At 38.2% G+C, this 21,987-nt stretch overlaps 1 protein-coding gene across 35 annotated transcripts in view; it reads right to left on the bottom strand.

Annotated features, from left to right (window-relative positions):
* The window catches only part of Sorbs2 (sorbin and SH3 domain containing 2), a 293,671-nt gene that overhangs the window by 41,284 nt on the left and 230,400 nt on the right, over positions 1-21,987 (bottom strand). For 14 of the 35 annotated variants that reach the window (XM_090354066.1, XM_090354065.1, XM_090354064.1 and 11 more), the window contains 7 exons: positions 18,949-19,121; positions 14,419-14,485; positions 13,747-13,791; positions 11,591-11,765; positions 8,914-9,028; positions 2,030-2,197; positions 1,323-1,406 (listed from right to left, as the gene is read on the bottom strand). In XM_090354066.1, coding sequence (XP_090210192.1) covers positions 1,323-1,406; positions 2,030-2,197; positions 8,914-9,028; positions 11,591-11,765; positions 13,747-13,791; positions 14,419-14,485; positions 18,949-19,121 — 827 coding nt within the window. Of the gene's footprint in view, positions 1-1,322; positions 1,407-2,029; positions 2,198-8,913; positions 9,029-11,590; positions 11,766-13,746; positions 13,792-14,418; positions 14,486-18,184; positions 18,564-18,948; positions 19,122-21,987 lie in introns of those variants that run through there. The other 21 variants (XM_090354070.1, XM_090354080.1, XM_090354075.1 and 18 more) reach the window with 9 other exon arrangements.

Genomic DNA, 21,987 nt, shown 5'->3' with positions numbered 1-21,987 from the left:
TCCTAGACTTTGGCCACAGAAGGATACAAGAATATTAAAGAAATATTAAAGGGGTAAGTGGAGAGCGTGCTAGACAGTTTCCCTTGTGTGGCTGAAAATGATGATAGAAAATACAGATCATTTAGGCTCAGTGCAGAAATTGGTATAGTCCCTATGGGCTACCAGCAGTAACAACACATATAAAATAAAGCAATGCACTGGATTCTCTACGAAATAGGACACATTCATGATAATACTAGGATACAATTTAGAGAAAAATGAGTGAAATATCTCTCTTATTAAGTACTTTGGTTTAGATTCATTTACAATCATGTTTGATTTGGTTTAACAAAATGTAGTGAATCTAGACGAATGCCTTCACAATTTAATGGGTAAAACCCATATCCAGCAGTATGTAGCATGGGATCAGTATAAAGAGTGTATCATAAAACGTATCATAGGGTCCAAGAATGAGCATCGACCTTTGATTTCTGATCAAAATTGCTATGCAGTGTATTTGACATTATTGAACAGTTCAAACCTTTTAAAACATGTGACTGACTCATCAAATTCCCTGCTGTTGAGAGGCATAGCTCCATATTAGAGGGAGTTGTAATTTGAAGCTGGAGACTAAGCAATTACTCTAAGGTTCAGCCAGGGAATTTTCTCTGGTGGGTGTCTGGGAATAATAAAATAATGGCTTTCACTACCAAGACTAGAAATATAGTCCCCCAGGGGTTTCTGTTTTCAATTTCTTTATATTCCTTTTGTCAAACCTGATACCTTACAGTGGGAATAATCTGGTAGTAAACTATAGTGATAAAAGATTTGGTTGCTGTTGTTGTCCTTGTTAATGGTTTTTAACAGGTCTAATTTAACTTCTCAATCTGTCAGTTACAATTTTGGGTAAATTTCTTGACCCCTTTTGGTCTACTTTGTTCTTATTAAAGGATTAACCTAGTGAATCAAAACGAAGCCCAATTCAAGTGGTTTGGTAATTCCTTAGCACATAGGAACTATAGTAAATATTATATATGTCCAGGGCTTATTGTTTCAAGTAGACCAAAATGAGCTGTAAACAAATATAAATCTTCTACGAAATCTTAATAATTGCCCAAATACTCTGAGAAAGAAACAACATTAACATGTTAATTTTCAATTAATTAAATATAACGTAATGCTAATTCCTGATTTTGAGGCCACGTTCAGTCATCAAAGCTGAATGACATTTGTAGGCATTCTCTGGGTTCAGCTTTGGTTTCTGTAGGATACTGCCCTCTTTCGATAATAAACCAAACAACATTCGCCTATTTGTCTTATAGTAACAGGCTAGCCTCACTTACCGGGCGTCCAAACTCCAGTTCTGAAAAGAATTTATACCAGGGCTCATTTTCTAAATCTATGTCATCTGGATTTATGCGATCAGTCTAGAGCAGATGTGAAGGAAAAGGGAAGGAAAAGGCACACTGAGCGAAGTGAGGGAATCCGGCGTGGGATGAAAAACACCATGCATTCACACACGAACATGCATCCACTCTCATCCGACAAATCTCAGCAGGAGAGAATGGAGGAAGCGAAGTCAAATGAGTAAAATTAGGAGATGAAGGTGAGTGACAATGATATGGCTTGGGTCCCTCGCTATTTCCTGGGTCCGCCATTGCTAATTCTCTCCTTGGCTTGATATGCAGAATGGCACATTCACTGGGCAGGGACAATGGACATTTGGTTGTTAAAATCGACTCAAATGAGGCACCCACGGGTGTTCCTGGGCCGGTCACTCCATTATCCCGGCCCCCACGACTGCTGACTGGCAGTGTCAACTCAAGGGGCTAAAATCTGAGGGCAATTCCTTTGGAAGCAGGCATCTGGGGAGTCCTGATTGGGGCAGGGAAGAGTGGGGGAAGGAATCAGAGGCAAGGGGCAGCTCTATTGGCATGAGGGAGACTCACTGGTTAAGTCTCCTTAGCCCCTAGATCACAAAGGCTACGTTGACCATCAAGACAAGCAGGCGGGGGCGGGGGGCGCGGGATTGGGGAAGGAAGGAGCTCACCCGGGTGGGAGAGAGCGCAGGGGCGCAGGAGCCAGGCCTGGGGATGGCACTCCGGGGCGGAGGGGAAGGGCTACGTAGCCCTTCTCCCAGTTCTCCGTAGGGTGAGGTGGAAAGAGACTTCCGGCCAGGTTCCTTTGGGACAGGTGTCGGAGATGTTGGGAGAGGGGGCTGAAAAAAAGAGGGGGTGATGGAGATACTGATTCGTTAGACAGCGATTCCCTGCTTTAAGTCTGACAGACAGGAAACAAAAGAAAGCGCAATGGCCCTGGTGGAGATGGAGGCTAGGTTTCTCAGAAATGCCCTGGACCACTGAAGAGATGGTAGCCTTGGGCTCTCCTGGAAGAGGCAAGATCAAGATCTCCTTTCTCCATGTCTCTCCACGGTTGAGCTTTTTCAGGCCTACTTTGGATGGTGTGGGAGGAGGCAGGATTTTCTCGGTGGGTTTTGTGCGTGGCTGGGGACCCAGAGGGAGCTGGGATGGAATCCCATCTTCCATGTCATTTTGATTTAGAGAAACATCTAATTCTTGGGATCGTTTTTGCTCAGCTCCTCAGGGATTTTTCTGAATGTTGTAGTTAAGATGGGAAAATTATGGGTGTTAAATAGTTTGAGAAACTCTATACAATTTCTTTAGCAATAGAAACTAGACACTCTTACCTAACCCAGTAATATTTTTAATCTATTTACATACTTCACTAGATTGATCCAAACTGTAGATTTTGTATAAATCCTGGGCACTTAGAATTCTATTGATAGTTATTACATGAGCTTAATTAAATGTGATACTACTGAATAAAGTTATACAACATTCTGAAAATTTTATTTGGTTCCTTAAAAGCTTTTCCTTGTTGCTAAGAGATAAGCTGTGACTTCAGGGACTTATTTTCAAGGGTTCTTAAGTCATCAGTACTTTGACGCCATTCCATATAATTTTCATACTAATTACAACTCAGATCCAAAAGAAATGCTCTATAACTTTTGCAATGTTGGGAGCTTTCAAATATCCAACAAAAGTCACTATTTGACATGAACTTGTTATAGTATTTTATTGACTTGTTACATTTATAATAGTCTTGTTAATGGTACATAGTCTTTGTTAAATGATAAATTTTACTGTGAGGTAGCTTAGTCTTAATGTAGCTTAGTTTCAGTATTTTATAATAGAAGGTTGTAAAACTAATGATACATAAGACTAGAAAACAGCATTGTGTTGTAATTGTGCAAAGATCTAAGTTATCCATTTGTAGCGATCATCATTATAAAGACTGTTGTAAGTCTGAGAAATGCTTATGAGATGGTGATAAGTGTTAAAAGCAATAAAGCCATGCACTGGGCAGTAGTTAGGAAGGCATTGCAAGCTGCTCTTTCTCTGATCGTAGTAAAGAAATGCACAGAGAATATTCTATCCTACATGGGAAAATGTTGCATAAATCCTGAGATATTTCCACTTCTATATGCCAGTATTATTTTCTAGTTACATTTCAGAAGAAAGCAGGTTAGAAAAAAGAAAATATTCAATAAAAATATTTTGTAATAGTAATATAATATAAATTAATATATGATATTCAATATTATGTTATAGTTAAAATTTTATTTGGTAGCTATAAAAGTACTAAGACTTGGCTATTTATAGAATATCATTTTACTACAAATATTTTTTTAGCTTTTAAAAGTAATTTTTAGTGGGTGACAATATTTAGTATGATTATTTGGTTTTAGACAGAGGTTCACCACTAAGTCTGCAAATATTTGGTTTGTTATAGATGAGGTATGTAATTGTTTCAGAAGATTGTTTTGCTGGAGTGGTTTCTAAGGTTATTAACATTTGAAATTTCCAATAATTTTTGCTCTTCAGAGAGGCATACTATTTCTTTCACAGGCAACTAATCTTTAATTCTTTCAAGTGTCATGTATTCTACTATTGTTGTAGTTACTGATTGCTAATTCTTGATTTTATGATTTTGCTCTCAGGTACAATAATTTGTTTAGCTAAGGTAGGAGAGAAAAACTTGTCTTGGAAGATATAAATTTGCTTGAAAACATAAACAGCAGAGGGCAGTAATGTGACTAACCATGGAAGTGTAGCTATTTCCATTCTAATGTCCCTGTGATTTGCACCTTAAGAAAATGGATTAGTAAGATTCTAGTTCATCACATCATTTTATAATAAAATATGGAGAAAGGATAAGGACATCTGTAATTCTACATCATGCCTTCTAATAGCAATCTCCCACTAGTTACATGCTTGTCTACTAAAAGTCTAAACTTTTAGGGTGCCATTAATTAGGATACATGATGATAAATAACAGAAATAAAAACACCCCAAAGAATAACTACTAATTATCAATAACTTTGGGCCATGGTAATCTGTATACACACAAACAGAGTCTTTAAAGAAAGTCTAAATGGTAAGACTGAAATGTAGCTGACAGTTGAATCTTTCTAGTAATGTAAAAATTAAACATATTATGAAGCAGTTCAGGGCTACTATTAAGGCACACAGAAACCTTACAGTGATCAGTGAAACACAGGCAGATAGTCAGCCAACTGAAATGGATATATGATAATTATCTCACTAATTCAATATTTCACTTGCAGCATAAGAATTTCTTTGTGTTCTGTTTAAATATTAACACTTAAGGAACATATTGAAAAGCATGATTAGGTTTTACTCTAATTTCTCTAAAGCATAGAAGAGCAGGAATACTAATACACACTTTTATAACCTTATTTTCCTTATTAAAAAAAATCTAAAGCTGGGTACTGATGGTGCAAGCCTCTTTAATCTTAGCTACTCATGAGGTTGAGATCTGAGGACTGTGGTTGAAAGCCAGCCAGACACTGTGAAACTCTTATCTTCAATTACCATAAAAAACCAGAAGAGGAGCCATGGCTCAAGTGGTAGGGTGCTACCCTGAGCAAGTAAATAAATAGGAATTCTATTGGTTTTGGGGCAGATTCCTTCTATATGTTGTTCCAGACAAAAAAGTGCTCATGTTTTCCTTCTTAAAAAAATGTACACTAAATAGATTTTAAGCTTTTTTTTTTTTTTTTTTGTTTAGTCCTGGGGCTTCAACTCAGGGCCTGGGCACTGTCTCTGAGCTTTCTCAAGGCTAGCACTCTACCACTTTGAGCCACAACACCACTTCCATCTTTTTCTGTATATGTGGAACCGAGGAATCAAACCCAGGTCTTCGTGTATGCTAGGCAAGCACTTTACCACTAGGCCACACTCTTGGCCCCAGATTTTAAGTTTTAATACATTGGCTGTTTGAACTTTATTGGGACTCCACAATAAATTCTGTATACATTGTTAGTTCGGATAGTTCTTTATGATTCAAACTATCCGATAAGACTCCCAATATTTTTTCTTTTTCACAATTTTATTGTAATTAATAGAGGGGTTACAGTTATATTTGCCAGAAAGATTCCCAATATTTTTATAATGTTAGGTTAGTCACCAGTTTTTGTTGATAAAGGAGCTTATCTTCAATGATGGTTTAAATTGCATTTTCAAGAATACATTGGCCTTTCTGTCTGATTTATTATTATATGTAGACTTAGTAATTGCAGGGAAAGAGAACATTCCCATTTTCTTTTATTTATTTTTTATGTGGTACCAATGAATTGAACCCAGGGCCTCATGGATGCGAGGCAAGCACTCTACCACTGGGCTATGTTCCCAGCCCGAATTTTTTTTTTAATCTTATTAAAGAGTCCCCATACACTCCTTGATAAGTATGTACAATTTAGGTGAGATGTAAAGCTTTCTTTTTTTAAAAAAAAACTATGATTGGGGTAAAGAATTGTTACAATTATCTCAAGATGTGAAAATATGGTTTCAATTTGGGGGTAAATAAGTTAAAGATAAATCCCAAGTGACTATAAAGTCCTTTTCTGCAACAAACATTAAATCATCATACAAATACATAATGAATTGAATATTTATTAACTTCAAAGAAATGTCCTTTTGATTTCTTATTAGAGAACATAAATGTATATGCCACTGATGTGTAAAGAAGAACTGATTTTTTTCTATTTTTTGGCCAGGATTTGAGAAGACATTTGCTCAACCAATGTTACCCTCTCCACTTCCTTTGTACTCCAGGGAAAGAGGGAAACCGTGAGCTACAGTCGCAACGGTAGTGTTCTGATTCTCGTCTATACCTTGATGGAGCATCATTGGGCCTTTTATAATTGGGAATGTACAGATTTCATTGATAAGCAATAGTTTAATAATAGCAAATGATTCTGTCTCTTTCCGGTCGTGCCCACTAACTGCATATACATATACACATGACATATACATATATGCCATACTAAAAAAGATCAGTCCTATAACAAAAATCCTTGGTTCAAATAACATATTTTTATAATACTGGCACCAATAAAGCTCTTCAGGGAAACTAGACAGTTTTTGTTTTTGTTTTCTATCACATCATAAGTATCCATTCCGATTTCCTACCACTTCTTTAGGTTTTATCTACTTTTATTTTTCTGTGGCTGCAGGAATCTGAGTCTGTAGCAAAACCCAGGACTCCTGATCATTCTCTCTTCTGAGCACCAGTTAAATATACTGTTTGTTTTTTTATGATAGTTACTTAGAGCTCTGGTTTCTGGTAGTTAGTTAAATACACTAATCACTATGAATGACCTACTACATAAACCTACTTATACTGTAAAAAATAGACTAATATAATTTGATGAGTTGGATAGTGACCACTAGCTAAAGGCTTGCCATTGGACTGACAGGATATAGTAGTGATCAAGTGTACCTGTTCCCAGCATCTCCCAACTCTGCGGCCCTGAAGTACCAATGCATGTGTTTAATAGGGCTGATGGGAACACTGAGTTCAGGAATGTATTATGAATTACAGAGTCTGAAACAAAGTAGGTACTCAGTAGAGATTTAGTGCTACTGTTATTGCTGTTATTATTATTTTAGAACAAAAATAATCTAATCCAAAGATTTAAGGAATGTAGGAATTTCAGTCACAATGATAGGACCCATAAATGAACTCTAGAGGAGGCACAGTGAATTTCTATAGATGTGCCTGTGTTTTAAGCATTTAACATTTTTTTCCATGGGTTCTGTCATTGTCTTATGCATCTCACAAAGTATTAGAATAGGCATTATTAAAGTTTTGTCATGTAAGGGCTGGGAGTTTGGTCTAGTGGTAAGAGGGCTAGCCTAACATGCACGAAGACCCTGGTTTGAGTCCTTGGTACCACATACATAGAAAAAGCAGAAAGAGGTGCTGTGGCTTAAGCGGTGGAGAGCTCTAACCTTGAGAAAGCCCAAGGACAGTGCTCAGGCTGTGAGTTCAAGTTCTGAAACTGACAAAAAGGTAAAGTTTTGTTATTTATATTTAAAAGCAAGATCCATCACTTTGCCATTTTTAATTCTAAGCAATTGTGATCCAAGTCTCAACTTGGAAATTTTAGCTAAATTCATACTTGATCAGATGGACTAGTTAATGAGTGTTGTTCTTTTTCTTTTCCTTCCTTTCTTTTCAGATTTCCTGCTGAAGTCTTGTTAATCTCATGTTGGATATGGTGAGGCCTGGCCTTACAGCCTATATAACCATGTGTTCTTTGAGATCCCAAAAGGAATTAACATAGAAAATTCACTAATTCTACTCACTGATTCTCTTAAGGCCAGGATCAAAGTAAGCTACTACTAACATAAAATGTTTGTCAAGAAGCAGACTTGAAGATGCAGAGAAATTGCTGAGTTTTTTTAAAGAGAGGCAGAGGACATAGATTTCTCAGAGAAAACCAAGGCCACAGAAGGAAGCAAGGGGGGAAATCAAAAGAAAAGAGGCCAATGAAAAGCTTAGTTGTTAATTTGCATTTAGAGTAGGTAAGTGGTTTTTCTCAGTTTATGCATCTTTTTGTTTGCGTATGATGAAAACAAATGGAAAAATATTGCCAAGTGAAATAATTGTCTTGACCCATTACAATGGCAACCAATCAGGAAGCTTGAGGCTTGGTAACCTGAGAGGGATTTAATAAGAATCAATTAAATAAACATGGGAAAGTATACATGGAAAAATATACCTGGAAAATATCCTCTTAAGGGAAAGACTATTAAGAAATCAGTATGGGGCCGGGAGTGTGGCCTAGTGGTAGAGCACATGCATGAAGCCCTGGGTTTAATTCCTCGGTACCACATACACGGAAAAAGCTGGAAGTGGTGCTGTGGCTCAAGTGGTAGAGTGTTAGCCTTAAGAAAGCTCAAGGACAGTACCCAGGCCCTGAGTTCAAGCCGCAGGACTAACAACAACAACAAAAGGAATCAATATGGAAGCCAAGGAATGGACCTACCAGTGTCTATATAAACTAAGTAGATTATTTTTCTCATTAGCAACCTGTAACCACAGTTAAATGTTGCATTTATGAATGATCAAAAAAAAATTACACTCAGTGGGCCAGGAGTTTGACCTAGTGGTAGAGTGCTTGCCTAGCATGCATGAAGACCCAGGTCTGATTCCTTGGTACCACATACATAGAAGAAAGCCAGAAGTGGTGTTGTGACTCAAGTGGTAGAGTTCTAGCATTGAGAAAGTCCAAGGACAGTGCTCAGGCCCTGAGCTCAAGGCCCAGAACTGGCAAAATAAAGTATACTCAGGCCCATAACCAGGCATAGCTAATTATATGCTGGTGAATTCTTCTTAGTTATGTATACCCATGTATATATATGGACTCAATTCTGAGAGGATACACTAATTGTGACTCAAAATAAACATGATTTCCCAATTATATGAGACAGTAAGTTACTTTTGTAATAATAATAATAATTGCTAAGCAGATTGAGATTCAGGTTTGCTGGGGAGCCCTGGTAGCCTCGTCCTATGGCATGCGATGGAATGAAGAGTGCTTACAGGTCTTTCATGCTGCAGAATTGATGACTTCCCAGGTTCATATTCAAAAATACTCCTTGGTTCAGATCGGAATTTTCTGGTGTCTACTTTTCTGTCTGGAGGATCCCAGTCATGTCTAGGAATAGACAATGAATCACACATTAAAGTAATCTTATAGGCTGAATGTGGTTGTGTAATACCACTCACTATCAACTTTCAAAGGTAATTTTAGCATGAGTTAAAAAATAAAAGAAAGTTAATTTATGAAAAATGTCACATTTATGTTTTGCTTTTTATAAGAGAGGAAGATGCACCTGTCTTTTAAAATTTAATTTGTATGTGTGTGTATGTGTGTGTGTTGTGTGTATGTGCATGTATCTATCTATTGCTGGCATAAACCTCAATTGAGGAGTTTGTAGATACGCAGACAGTGCCTTCTTATGGACTCCTTGGTTCACTAATGGCAACTGTGTGTCTTTGCATTTAAAATAAGTATACTCTATGGAGCTCTGAATTTAGTCTACCACTGTGTAATCTGGTTTACTAATCTGCAGGGTTGGTTTGCATAACAAGTGGAGCCATGAGACTATGTCTTTGGGGATTTAGCTCTGAAGCACTGCAGTGGAATATCTCAGTGGTATCTGCTCTTCTTCCTGAACTACTGTCATTTACAGGCTAAGAAGGACTTCCAAATAAGGCTTCAACGACAGTCTCAACGCAAGCCATTTCCTGGGCAATTGGAACTAAAGAGGAAGACTGCCTCTGGAGGAAGAGATGATTGATTTACAAGTGTTTTAGGAAGGATTTGGGGGAAATTTTTATTCTATGGAATGAAATGGAATTCTGATTTCATAGTATGCTGGGAATAGAAGTACTGTAAATGAGAGGATTAGAAGAAGCAAGTCCTAGCTTTCTGTACAGATTCTGAAGTTTGTTTTTAACTAAAACTAAAACTTCTCTCTTAGCTTTCTTATCCTTATAAAATACAGGAACAAATATTATATCCTCTTTCTTCAAGGTAGAGTCTAAGCTTTATGAAATAATATATATGAAAAGCTCTTTATGTTCTTTTTAAATAAGAAATAATCATAGTTTTATTTTTCTGTTAGCAGAGGTTGAATACAGGCCATGCCTTGGACATGCTTGGCTTGTTTGTTCAGCTGGCACATTCTACCTTGAGCTATGCCTCCATTTGAAGGCTTTGCTTGTTGTTTTGGGGACAGAGCCTCATGAATGCACTGATGAGCCCAGGCTAGCTTCCTCTGGATCTTCGCCTCCTGAACAGCTAGGGTTACAGAGGTGAGCCCTGGATGCCCAGTAGTAACATCTTATTTCTTTCCAAGAGACTTACTTTTACTAACCTAAAGGACAAATAATCCATTCAAGACTGATTAATTGGGGTTCATTGTTTAGTAGCGAAGACAACATTTTAAATCTAGGCCACTATGTCTTGGTTTTAAGGTATCACATTTATTAAACACAGAATTCTTTGTGAGGAGATATATATTAAAATGAGAATTCCTTCATCCGTGTTATCCATTTATTTTTTTCTGATATACCTTATATGGTTATCACTTTACTTTTAATGGTGCAATAAGGTGCTGAGGATAATTTTTCTGAAGTATATATGATAGATGATGTTAAAAACTAGCATTAATAAAAATAAGGTTTTAATCCCTATTAGTAAAGATAACACAGATTAGAGATTTTTGCTAAGCCGAGTGTGAATTCTGGATCAGACTTGTCAGTAGTATGAGCTGAGATAAATCCTTTGTCAAAAGAAAAATATGTCTCATTGGTTGTTCTCAGAATCAAATGGTATAATAGTGCTTAGTTTAGTTCTTAGTTTCTTAGGGAGCTCTCAATAAAGTTTTCTATGGCTAGAAATATCACAATCTTAGTTTAAAAAATGACATAATAGAATTGTGTTTATAATTTTTGAATTTGAAGAGAAAGTACAAAGATATTTTAGTGGTGGAATAAAAAATTAGAAGCAGCTCCAAAAGCTGGTGGAAATGAATCACAGACAGACATTGATACCGAATGTCTTACTTGGGATTTATGAATAAAAGATATTTGACTAATAGTCCTAACATTTCAAATCTGTGGAAACCAAAAATTAATTTCCTAGTCTCTTGATAGCCAAGTAGGTCTTTTTTTTCCTCTTTTCCTTTGGATTTCTTTCTCCTTCCCTTTCCCTCTCTCTCTTCCATCCCCTTTCCTCCTTCCCTGTGTGTGTGTGTGTGTGTGTGTGTGTGTGTGTGTGTGTGTGGTTTTGTTATCAAACCTAGATTCTGGTGTGTGTCAGGAAAATGTTCCTCAACTGAGCTACAGCTCCCCAGGCCAAGAACACGATATGTGTGTATGGTTTTAGTATTTGAAGCACTCAGAGGCCTACTTAAGAACTCTGCTAATGATAAACAAGTGCCTTTTTGCTGAGCTATATCTTCTTTTATTTGATATTGTTGATCAAAAACAGAGGTTGTAGCCAGTGATTTCGAGTTCAACTGAAGGCACTGTTGAGAGTGTGACCCACTGTGACAACATTGGCTAACTTCTTGGCGCCAATATGGCCTATGCCAGGAAGACTGCATGCATGAACTCTCTCTGTGTGACGTGCTGGCTCTTCTACTGAGCCGTAGCCGCTTCAGCTTCATCCTAAGGGAGCTGTAGATCGCCTTGGGGAAAACTGCCTTACTTTTCTGATGAGGACCGGTCCCTTGGCCGTGGTGGAACCTGGGGGGGAGGCACCGGGGATGACGCTTCCTTAAAGGCCTCTGTGCCGTTGTCCGAGTGGCTTTTGGGCAGTGGTCTGTAGGTCTGAGTCTTCGCCGCAGGGTGTGACTGAGCGCTGTATGGTGTATTATACAGACCTACCACCAAAACACAACAACAGCAACGAAAAAAACAAGCAAAAAGGTGTAAATCACATGCTAGAAGGGCCTACCCTTCTACTACTCTCTACCCAAGAGACTATTCAATGATTTTGCTCCATTTTTAATCGATAAGCATATTCATAATTGCCCAATGCTTTTTAATATTCTGATAAGAATTCACTAATCATTATTTGTTCATTATTGATGCACTCCATATTTTAGGCCTGATTATAAAAATGCTTTCTCAATGATCACAATTTGGGTTAATCACAATTCAAATTGGTAGTCAGAATAAATTTACAGGGGCTTAACACATTTCCTTCTTGATTATATAAAACCAATGAATGGCAGGCAGGGTTTCAGATGAAGTTTAAAGTTTCCTAGAACTGTTTCTAAATGCCTGCTAATAATTAAAATACTCTCACACTGATATTATAATGGAACAAAATATTAAACAAGCTACAGATAGAGGCGTGAGACATCATAATCTCTTAATGAATTTACTGTCTCTGGAGCATGAGACACAAATAAAACATTGAAAATCGGTAACTGTTAATGAAGATCTAATGAGGAAAATCTACATTAACAATTAAAGAATGTTAGAAGGTGGTCAGTTGGTCAGAAAAGGTATTATGGAGTTCACGGGCCTGGAGCTAACCCTGAATCATTGATTGGCTTTGATTGACAGAAGAGGGTGGTTGGGATGGCACAAGGAGAAAAGGCAGAAAAGTGCAGGACATAAAGCAGTAAAAGACTATGCCGGAAGGAAAAAAAGACTAGGTGCAGTTGCTTTGTGAGGCGCCTGGTTCTGCATACATTGTGAACTAGTTTTCAGTTCACTAATTACAGACAGGTTATAAACCAGTGTTAAAGAGCATCTAGAAATTCTGAATTTCTGCACAACCTCAGTTTCCTAGGCCAAATCTGTTTATATTCACTGCTTCTTCTGCAGGTTCACGCGAACTTCCACAAAAAAGCAAGTGGATAATAGCTTTACTTACAATATTTTTTTGCCTTCATTCCACAGGTAGACTTCAATTTTTTGTTAAATAAAGGAAGAAAGTTTGGTGCACAAACAGGAATAAAAATGGAGGAAACAATTTTAATGAATTTCTTGCTATCATTTGAGGAACACTGGATCTAACCCCAGAGGTTATAGAGCTTGCCAAACTTGCTTTATTCATTTTCCCTACATTTGTCTTTGGGACTAATAGCAAAATTCTTAACTTAGGGTATGATTGCTGGACTTCAGGTGCTAGGAGGGAATGGCTGGAAAAAGGACCCCTCTCTGAAGGTACAGCTTGTAGAGACTTGTTACCATCCGGGGTCTGCATTCAGGTGGGTGTCTGTGTCCCCATGAAGCGTTTAGGAGAAAGGTATTGGTACCTCACATCCACCTTAGGACACTTCTCAAGAAGCCTGTGCATTCAAACACAAGTGGAGATGCCCAGAATCAAAGTCATTCTACTATGATCACTGGCTACTCTGAGTCAGAAAAGGGGTCCAGCCAAGAAAGAGTTTGAAAAACCTTTCAATGAATGGCTCTATTTTGGAGCAAAAGCCTGGAAAAGCCTGCAAAACACTTTGCTTGACTTGTTTCGGGAACTGGATGCAATCAGCAGTCCCTCTCTTTGTTGACAAAAGACTTTTTTTTAAAAAAAAAATCTGATTTTGTAACTCCAGTCACAGCATGTTCTTTTTTACACTGTCCTTGGCACTTTGGTGAAACATTCCTGAAGCTGAGAATACACTAACAGTAAGAATGAGTGAGATAAAACAGTATTAGTTCTCATGTTCCTGAGAAAGGATCAATTATTTTGGTTATGTATGCTCTGAGAAAGAAATCAAGCCTTTTTCTCATAATAGGAAATGACAACCCATGTGTGCAGTCAGCCAGGGTGGTGAAGCAAGTGACTGCAGATCTTCCCAACATTCCTGAGCACACACGAGTCATTGCAAGCAATCAAAGCTGTCCTACCTGCATTGTATGTGTAAGGAGTATTATACATGTCTGTGTCATCATCTAGAAAATGAAAGATAAATATTATGGTAATACAGAATCCATCACTTCAACACAAGACAGTCGAGCTCCCGAGAAATGATACATAATCTGCCAGGAAAGCAATATATCTTTCCTCGTGTATGAATATGATTTTGATTTTCCAAATACCAGCTATTTCTGAGCCTCTGCCGACTGCCTTTCTATACTTATTTACTGTGCTGCACTGGTGGAAGCACGTAAAGCCAGTCACTTGTCTTCCCTTCCCTAGACAGAAGTCTCTTTGGGGGCCTTGATGTTCTTTTAGTAAGTGATTTAAAGATCTGTTCTCATAAGGAGCAGACAGGGTGACAGAGGAGCACTGAGTCTGTTGAAGCAGGCAACACATCAGAGTATCGGTGGATAAGGATGGGAAGAGGCCTAAGACCAGGATGCTTGGCTACTTGTCCAGTCTAGGAGGTTTCTTGGCAGCTTGGGGGAGTAATGCAGAGGCACAGATTTATGATTTGAGGGGTGGTAAAAGTAGAACAGGAGGAATGCTGAAAAAAAAGAAGGGCATGCAGTTTCAGAGAGTCATGACATTTCTGTGTGAACAAAATGTACACAAAAGGAGTGAATAGCTCCTTTAGCCCTCCAGAGGCCCACACATACCTGGTTTGTGCACCATGTGAATCTGCTTGAACATTGTCTTGTACCAGTCCTTTGGCCTGTCCACTGTCTGTAAGAGAGATTGTCCCATTGTGACAAAGGTAGTTTCAAGTTAACAGTGACCTCAGTGTCTCTTTTTGTTGCTCATATTTGTATCTTTCTTTGTTCATATTTCGATACTGGAGATTGAACTTTGTCTCACATTTGCTAGGAAAGTACTCTACCACTTAAGCTACAACCCTAACACTTTCGCTTTTAGTTTGTTTTTCAAAGTGTCATGGTAAACTTCATCTTCCTATCTCTCCCCCTTACACTGAATGTTCTGTTGAGGCATTATTTTTAGAATTGACTTGGGAATATTTTTGGATCAAATGGTATTCTGACAGTTTCAATGAAGGGAAATTTGGTCTTTACTAATCTGTGTTACTAAAATAATTTAGTATACTAAAGCAAATTAAGGAAAAAAGTATAGTTTCTAATTTTCTTTAATCAGATAGACAATAGGATACACACAATTTAGTTGAACATTCTTTATGGAGACTTTAGATATGAGAAAGAGACAGTAGGCTATAATGGAAAAACAAAATTAACATTTAGTGCTGAACCAAAATTCTAACTTGGCTTGCTTTAATTATAATTTTCAATAATTACTAGCATTAAAATGGAAAAAAATGAACTTGGGCAGGTTATGCAGTCTTTTAAAATCATACTTTTTTCCTTTCTGGAGTGAATACCAACATCTATATAATAGTATTTTTATAGACATGGAATGATACAATGTCTACAAAAAGGCTTAGAATAGAATGTACAATATACCCACTAGAGAAAAGCCATAGGTGATCTCAAACATTTATAGAGTGAAATAATGAATCTAGTTTATCGGAAGTAACACTATTATTTATCTATAAAAGAGACATACACCTTCATAATCACAATTAAACATTTGGCTTGGCATGAGCTTTATCCCAACTCTGTCAGGGCAAGTTAAACCTCTGTCAGGAGTTTAGCCTATTGGTAAAGTGCTTTCTTAGTGTTCACGAAGACCTGGGTTCGATTCTTTGGTACCACATACATAGAAAAAGCCGGAAGTGGTGCTGTGGCTCAAGTGGTAGAGCGCTAGCCTTGAAAAAGTCCAAGAACAGTGCTTGGGCCATGAGTTCAAGCCCCAGGACTGGCAAAAAAATTGGCAGGGACTGTTTCCAATAGAGTCTTATGCTCGTTTGAGCCTTGGCTTAGGTTTTCCACTCTGGTTTTTCCTTTAGAAATATGGGTACTACATTTTTTATCTGGAAATCAAAGGTGTGGTGGTATATTTAAAGTTATTCTGATCTCTGAAAATAAATGATATCATCAGCTGTCCCACATGTACAAGAAGGGCCAACGACTTTGTTGTGAGTCATGTCGGCATTTTTGGCTTTTCTACAATGGAAAGCTGAATTGTTGACTGAATATTTAATCCAATGGTGGAAACCAGTGTAGGGAGTGTTCATAATGGAAAAGCAGAGTAAGCTGAACTTTAAGGGACATTTATCTGCCTAAAAGATTGATTTCTCTCTCATTGGGCTTTGTTTCCTTTACAGTATTACAACAACAACAATAAAAAGAAAGTGACAGTGTATAAAAATGCTTTCTACCCATACCTGGACATAACCACTGAAAGAAGCAAGCAAGCCTCGTAAGCGCGTTATCTCTCTGTATTTGGCCATGCATCCTGACAGGGTTTCCTCTGCATTTGCCGCAGGGCCTATATCAGTCATAATCTCCCTCTCATGCTATCTGTGTCTTTATATGGTGAGCACAGAGCCAGGAAATGCCCAGTTGGTTGGCAAATAAGACAGAAAATTGGTCAAACAGGAATACCCATGCTCAATGTACCTCTGACACTGAAAGTGTGGTTATGCCTAATATCAAGACTATGACCATAGAAGGCCAGTCAAATTGAGATTTACTTTTGAGTGCATTGTGCACAATCATTTTTCCATGAACACTGCCTGCTATGACTGTTCTCTACAGTTGTTGTCTATACCCTTGAGCGAATAGACTTCCATTTTTATGTTCCTGCAGTGGGAAATGTCAGTGCTTCATGCTGATTTAGCCTGCAGAGATTTCCAAAAAGAAAACAGACTTGTTTTCTATACACCAGTCTACAGTGATTCTCCTGCTGCCCTTTTCTAGTTTTGAAAATGTTCAAATGAGTGTTCTATTTGAATTAGAAGAAAGGGATCTTGCATGTTACTTAACTAGTTGGCCTTAATTACACCATCTCATGGGACCTGAGCCTGAGTGATTTAGGGTATTTTTAAGATTGGCAGTAAGAGGCTAACATGAATCATATGAGAAGGAGCAATCTGGAGTGCCAATTTCCTTTATTAAGATAACTCCAAAATAGTAGATAGAGAATCACGGCTGTCTGAGGTTTCTGGATTACTTTGCAAGATTCTTTGGCATAGTATATGCTGGTTGTATAAAAGGAGAGCATGAAACAGTCATTCATATAGACTCTGGGTGAAAGCTAATTCGAAGCAATTTGAGTCTGATAGCATTGCCTTCTACACAGATGAGGAAGGAAAACGACCTCAGAAATTCCTGGCCTGGTGTGAGTCAACATTTATAAACACAGCTATACTTGGAGATTTGCTCTGTAGGACTACAAGCATTGAACATGAAAAAGAGAAGCATCTTGACAGACCTGAAATTCTTTGGGGATATTTCAACATCTAAGAGAAAACTTGTACACAAAAATGAAAGAACCTTTTAAGGAACTTTTGAGCTGTTTATATATGTTTTTCTAGTTTACATGGGGAAAAATCAACTTGGTGTTAAGTATGTGTTTGCTTATATATGTGTATGTACATATATTCATGTTTTTGATTTGGCAGTTGACAAATACTAAATGAAAATCTTAATATTACTCGATTTTTATTAACTAGCTCCAACATTTTAGAGTTTAAAACATTTTTTTCACTTAAAAACTAGTAGTTAAAAACTTGTCAGTTACAAATGATAATGTCTTATGTATTGCAACAACAGATCAGATTTTCATTGTCATTTAATAATTTAAAAATACACTCAGAGGTTTCAGGTAAATCTTTAGATAGAAGTTCTAATTACATAAGAAGCAAAGATCACTGAATTCCTGACTCCCAGGTCCCTTAAGCATAACCCATGCCTTCCTGACTCAGTATTTCTACAATAGTAGGGGACAGATTTCAAATGGCTAACATTGAGGCAGAAATCCTAAAAGAGACACAGACAATAAAACGGCATCACCAGAAACATGTAACCATCCTAAAAAAATAATAGAAGTCATAATCCCTGGATGTTTCTGTTGCCTATGACCACCAGACCTTCAGGAATTTGTAGTCACATTCAACATTCAGGTCTTTCTATCCCACAGGTCTACAAACCCAGCACCTGCCAAGCTGATTTTGTATGTGACATCAACTCAAATGCCCACGCTTAGAACAATTAGGTCTTTACTTTTCTCTTGGTATATAAAACACGGGAGTCACATACGGCAAATACAAATTTAAAAAGATAAGAAAAGCCCCTCTGTTTTAGCCTCAATTCAGTGGGGATGTTTCCACTCTTACCACAGTTTTTCCCATCCTGGTTTCTTTCTGATTCTTCCTCTAATCCTTCTGTGTTTCACATTCCAGGGAAGCCCCTCTTGACAACACCCCAGCCCTTTATGTGGGTTCCACAAGCACAGAAATTCACCCCCAGGCCCCTGCTCACAGACCCTCCCACCCTCCAATCCTAGTTTCACCTGCAAAGAAGTCGTGGCGCTCATTCTGGTTTCCCAGGCTTCTTTCTCCCTGCTAGCCCAAGCCTTCTCCTCAAGTGGATTTGCCTAGCACAGCAGCTGCCTGCCAGGCTCTGCTACTGAGGAGCTGTGCCAGAAGGGGCTGCCCTGACACACTGAGCAATGCTTTGGCAGAGTTTAAAGACTAAAAAAAAAAAAAGGAATAAAAATTCCCAACACTTTCACTTATCATCTGGGGAGGGACAGCTCTTAGCAGGCCCAGCTGAAGAGGGACAGTGGGTATGAACATTGTTTTCCATAGCTCTTCCTTCCTTATTCCGCAATCTCACCTCTCTAACACTCACAGTTTCCTGGTGTTAACACACACCCATTTCAAGAAACACATCACTGGGTTCTTTGCAAGGCATGTGGGAATTAATGCTGTCAAAGAATTCTCTAATTTTGTTGTTTATGTTTTACCTCTTTTCTATTTTCTCTCTATGGCTTTATGTCTCCTTGGTATACAGTAAAACAAACAAAAAAAGCTGTCATTTAATAAACATCACAGTTTTTGTGATTTGTAATCCACTTGCAAACCAGATTGTGTACTTCTCTTCAGAGGACAGCTCTGTTTCTCTGTGGCTGAACGTAATATTCGTGGGTACTCAGATGCCTCCAAGGGCGTCCTCATTATATAAGACCCTTGGAATGCAGAAAGCCCCACACAATCCGCCCTTTGTAGTGGCTGTGGCAGACCGGGGAAGACTCACATGCTGGCATTTTCTCACCGTTCTAATTGCTGTGGGGATTCCAGACTCATCCACCGGCCCGATTCCCGGGTAGTGCGGGGCTTTGATGACAGTCACTTTCTTCTCTTCCTCGGACGATCTGTACAGGGGGATCGAACTGCTTGCGGTGCCATCCAGAGACTGTGCATGCTGCGCGTATGTCTCTGCTGAATCTGGGCAGAAGATGCATCCTCTGTTAACAGTGCCTCTTTGTACATGGTCACAGAGTCACAGAGTCCTTATTTCTGTGACTCTGTTTTAAAACTCATGGATCTTATTTTTGACCCACTCACAAGTGGCTGGATTGTGTAGCTGTGTACTGGACAGGTGGAAAACAGCAAAGACATCATCATCTTGTAAAGGATTAGGAGAGAATAACATTTGGTGAATGACTGTGTGACAGTCACATCTAAGGAAGCACTTTATTGTACCGCCTCCTCTTTCCCTTTCAGTAATGGAGATAGGGGAGGAGGAGGGAGAGGACAAAAATCAGTTTTATAGATGAGAGGCAGAAATCCTGACAAGTTCAGTAATTTCTCTTGGCTCCATACATATCTATATCTAATCTATATCTATATATATCTTGTAATGTTGCTGACTACTATTTTAGAAAAAAGTAATGCACTTTTAGAAGAAGAGATTTGATTATTAAGCTAATGACAGATGTTTCATAAAAACAAAACCACATAGAAGTTTCTATCCAATTCAGTCTGGTATCACACTAGAAGCTGTGGATAAGAGGATCACGATTCCTGGCTAGCCTTGGCAGAATTGTTTGTGAGACTCCTTCTCCTTGGAGAAAAGTTGGACATGGTGGCATGGGTTTGTGAGCCGAGGAAAGCCCCAATGTAGGTGAATCTCAGCTCAGGTGTGCACCCAGATGGGAAGTGAAGCACTACCTCTATTTCAAAATAAACAGCAAAAACCAAAACTGGAGGCATGATTCAAGTAGCAGAGCAAATATAAAGACGTGAGCTCAAACACTAATAGTGAGACAAAGAATTACATAACATTTACATGGATGTGAACAGTTATGAATGTCTTTTAAAATGATTATTATGACTGAATTTTATTAAAGTAGTCAAGATTGACATGATATCTTTGGTTGGTCCTTAAAATAACAAAGCCACAACTTTTTATCCTTTGAAGGAGATAATTTTCCTGAGGATAGAAACTAGGTTAGGTGGAACCAGGTTCCATCTTTATGTTATTTTTATTTAATTTTGAATATTCTTCCAGAGCTAATACAGAGCACACACATGCTCTGTGTATTCCATTGACTGTCCGTGCAAAACTACTTTAAAAGATCAACATTACTTGGGCTGGGAGTTTGGCCTAGTGGTTAAAGTGCTTGCCTAGCATGCATGAGGACCCGGGTTCGATTCCTCGGTACCACATACATAGAAAAAAGCCAGAAGTGGTGCTGAGGCTCAAGTTCCTTGAGAAAGTCCAAGGGAAGTGCTCAGGCCCTGAGCTCAAGCCCAGGACTGGCAAAAAAAAAAAAAAAAAGATCAACATTACTGCCACCCACTTGACACCATTAGTAATCTGACTTCCTCTATTTTTCATCAGTCAGTGTCAAAATTTCAGTAATCAAGAATGACACTTCATTTATATAATTTAGATTATGATCGGGCAGGTGTGCCAGTCAGGAAGTTCTTTTTATAAATGGAAACAGAAAAGCCTTCTATACCAGGACAGGATTCATTTATTTCATTCAAACACACATGTATATGTGAAGAATCATGCACAAAAATGATATATTACATATATGTGGATTTTTGCATGAGAAATTTGTACAAAGCATTTTGAATAAGAACCTACTGCTTGTTTTTGTACTAGGTATTTAACACAGGGCCATGGACATGCTTTTAATCTTTTTTTTTTTCTTTTCGACAGTCCAGGGGCTTGAACTCAGGGTATGGTAACTGTCCCTGAGTCTCTTTGTGCTCAAAGCTAGAGCTTTACCACTTCAGCCACAGTGCCACTTCTGTGGACATGCTTTTATCAACTTTGTAAGAATAAAGATCCCTTAGCTAATCACCGGCGACTACCTTCCAGCCACATAGGAGGCTGAGATCTGGAGAGCTGAGGTTCTAGGTCAGACTAAGTAGAAAAGTGTGAGAGAGCTAATCTCTACAACTAACAGCAGACTAGGCTAGAGGCCTGACTAAAGTGAGCTAAGAAAGCCAAGCAAAGACAAAGCTGTGAATTCTAACCCTGGGACAGCTTTCTAAGATAAAAAAATTTAAAATAGATACTACTATTATTACCATCATTATTATATTCATTTTATTAATAATCATATTATTATGATTTGTCAGTCATGGGGCTTGAACTTTGGGCCTGGGTGTTGTCTCTGAGCTCTTCAAGGCTACCAACCTACTTCTGGGCCTGGGCTCTTCAGCTCTAAGCTACAGCCCTACCCCTTGAGCCATAGCACCACTTCCAGTTTTCTAGTGGTTAATTGGAGATAAGAGTCTCATAGACTTTTGTGCCTGGGCTGGCTTTGAACCTCAATCCTCAGATCGCAGTCTCCTAAATAGGTAGGATTACAGGCGTGAGCCACTGTGCCGGCTTTATTAATATTATTTTTTATTGTTATTATCAACTTGGTTTGCAACAGAAAACATTTCTTATTACATTTTTGAAAAGAATGGTTGAGGTGAGGACCAAGAAGACTTTAGGTGCTATTGGCTAAAAACACTATCTTTTCTAATCTATCCCAAATTAAGAAACAGTATGATTTTTGGCTTTGATAAACTACTTAATTCTATAAAAGGACTTTATAATGTTTAAAATCTTTAAAAGGTTTTTTGAAGTACTTACTATGTACAAAGTTCTACCTGAAGCAGAAAGTATGAAATCTATCTTCATGTATGGCTCATAAGATTGTACAAACATAGCTCATGCAATATAAATGAGCTATTCAATTATTCTTTTTTTCCCCCCCAGAACTGAGCACTGAACTCAGGGCCTTGCACTTACCAGGCAAGTGCTGTTCCACTGAGCTAAATCCCCAACCCCTCAATTATTCTT

The sequence above is a fragment of the Megascapheus bottae genome, chromosome 20 (assembly GCF_031878675.1).
Source record: "Megascapheus bottae isolate mThoBot1 chromosome 20, mThoBot2.hap1, whole genome shotgun sequence".
NCBI classification, from domain to species: Eukaryota; Metazoa; Chordata; class Mammalia; order Rodentia; family Geomyidae; genus Megascapheus; species Megascapheus bottae.
This window is presented reverse-complemented; position numbering and strand designations above follow the sequence as displayed.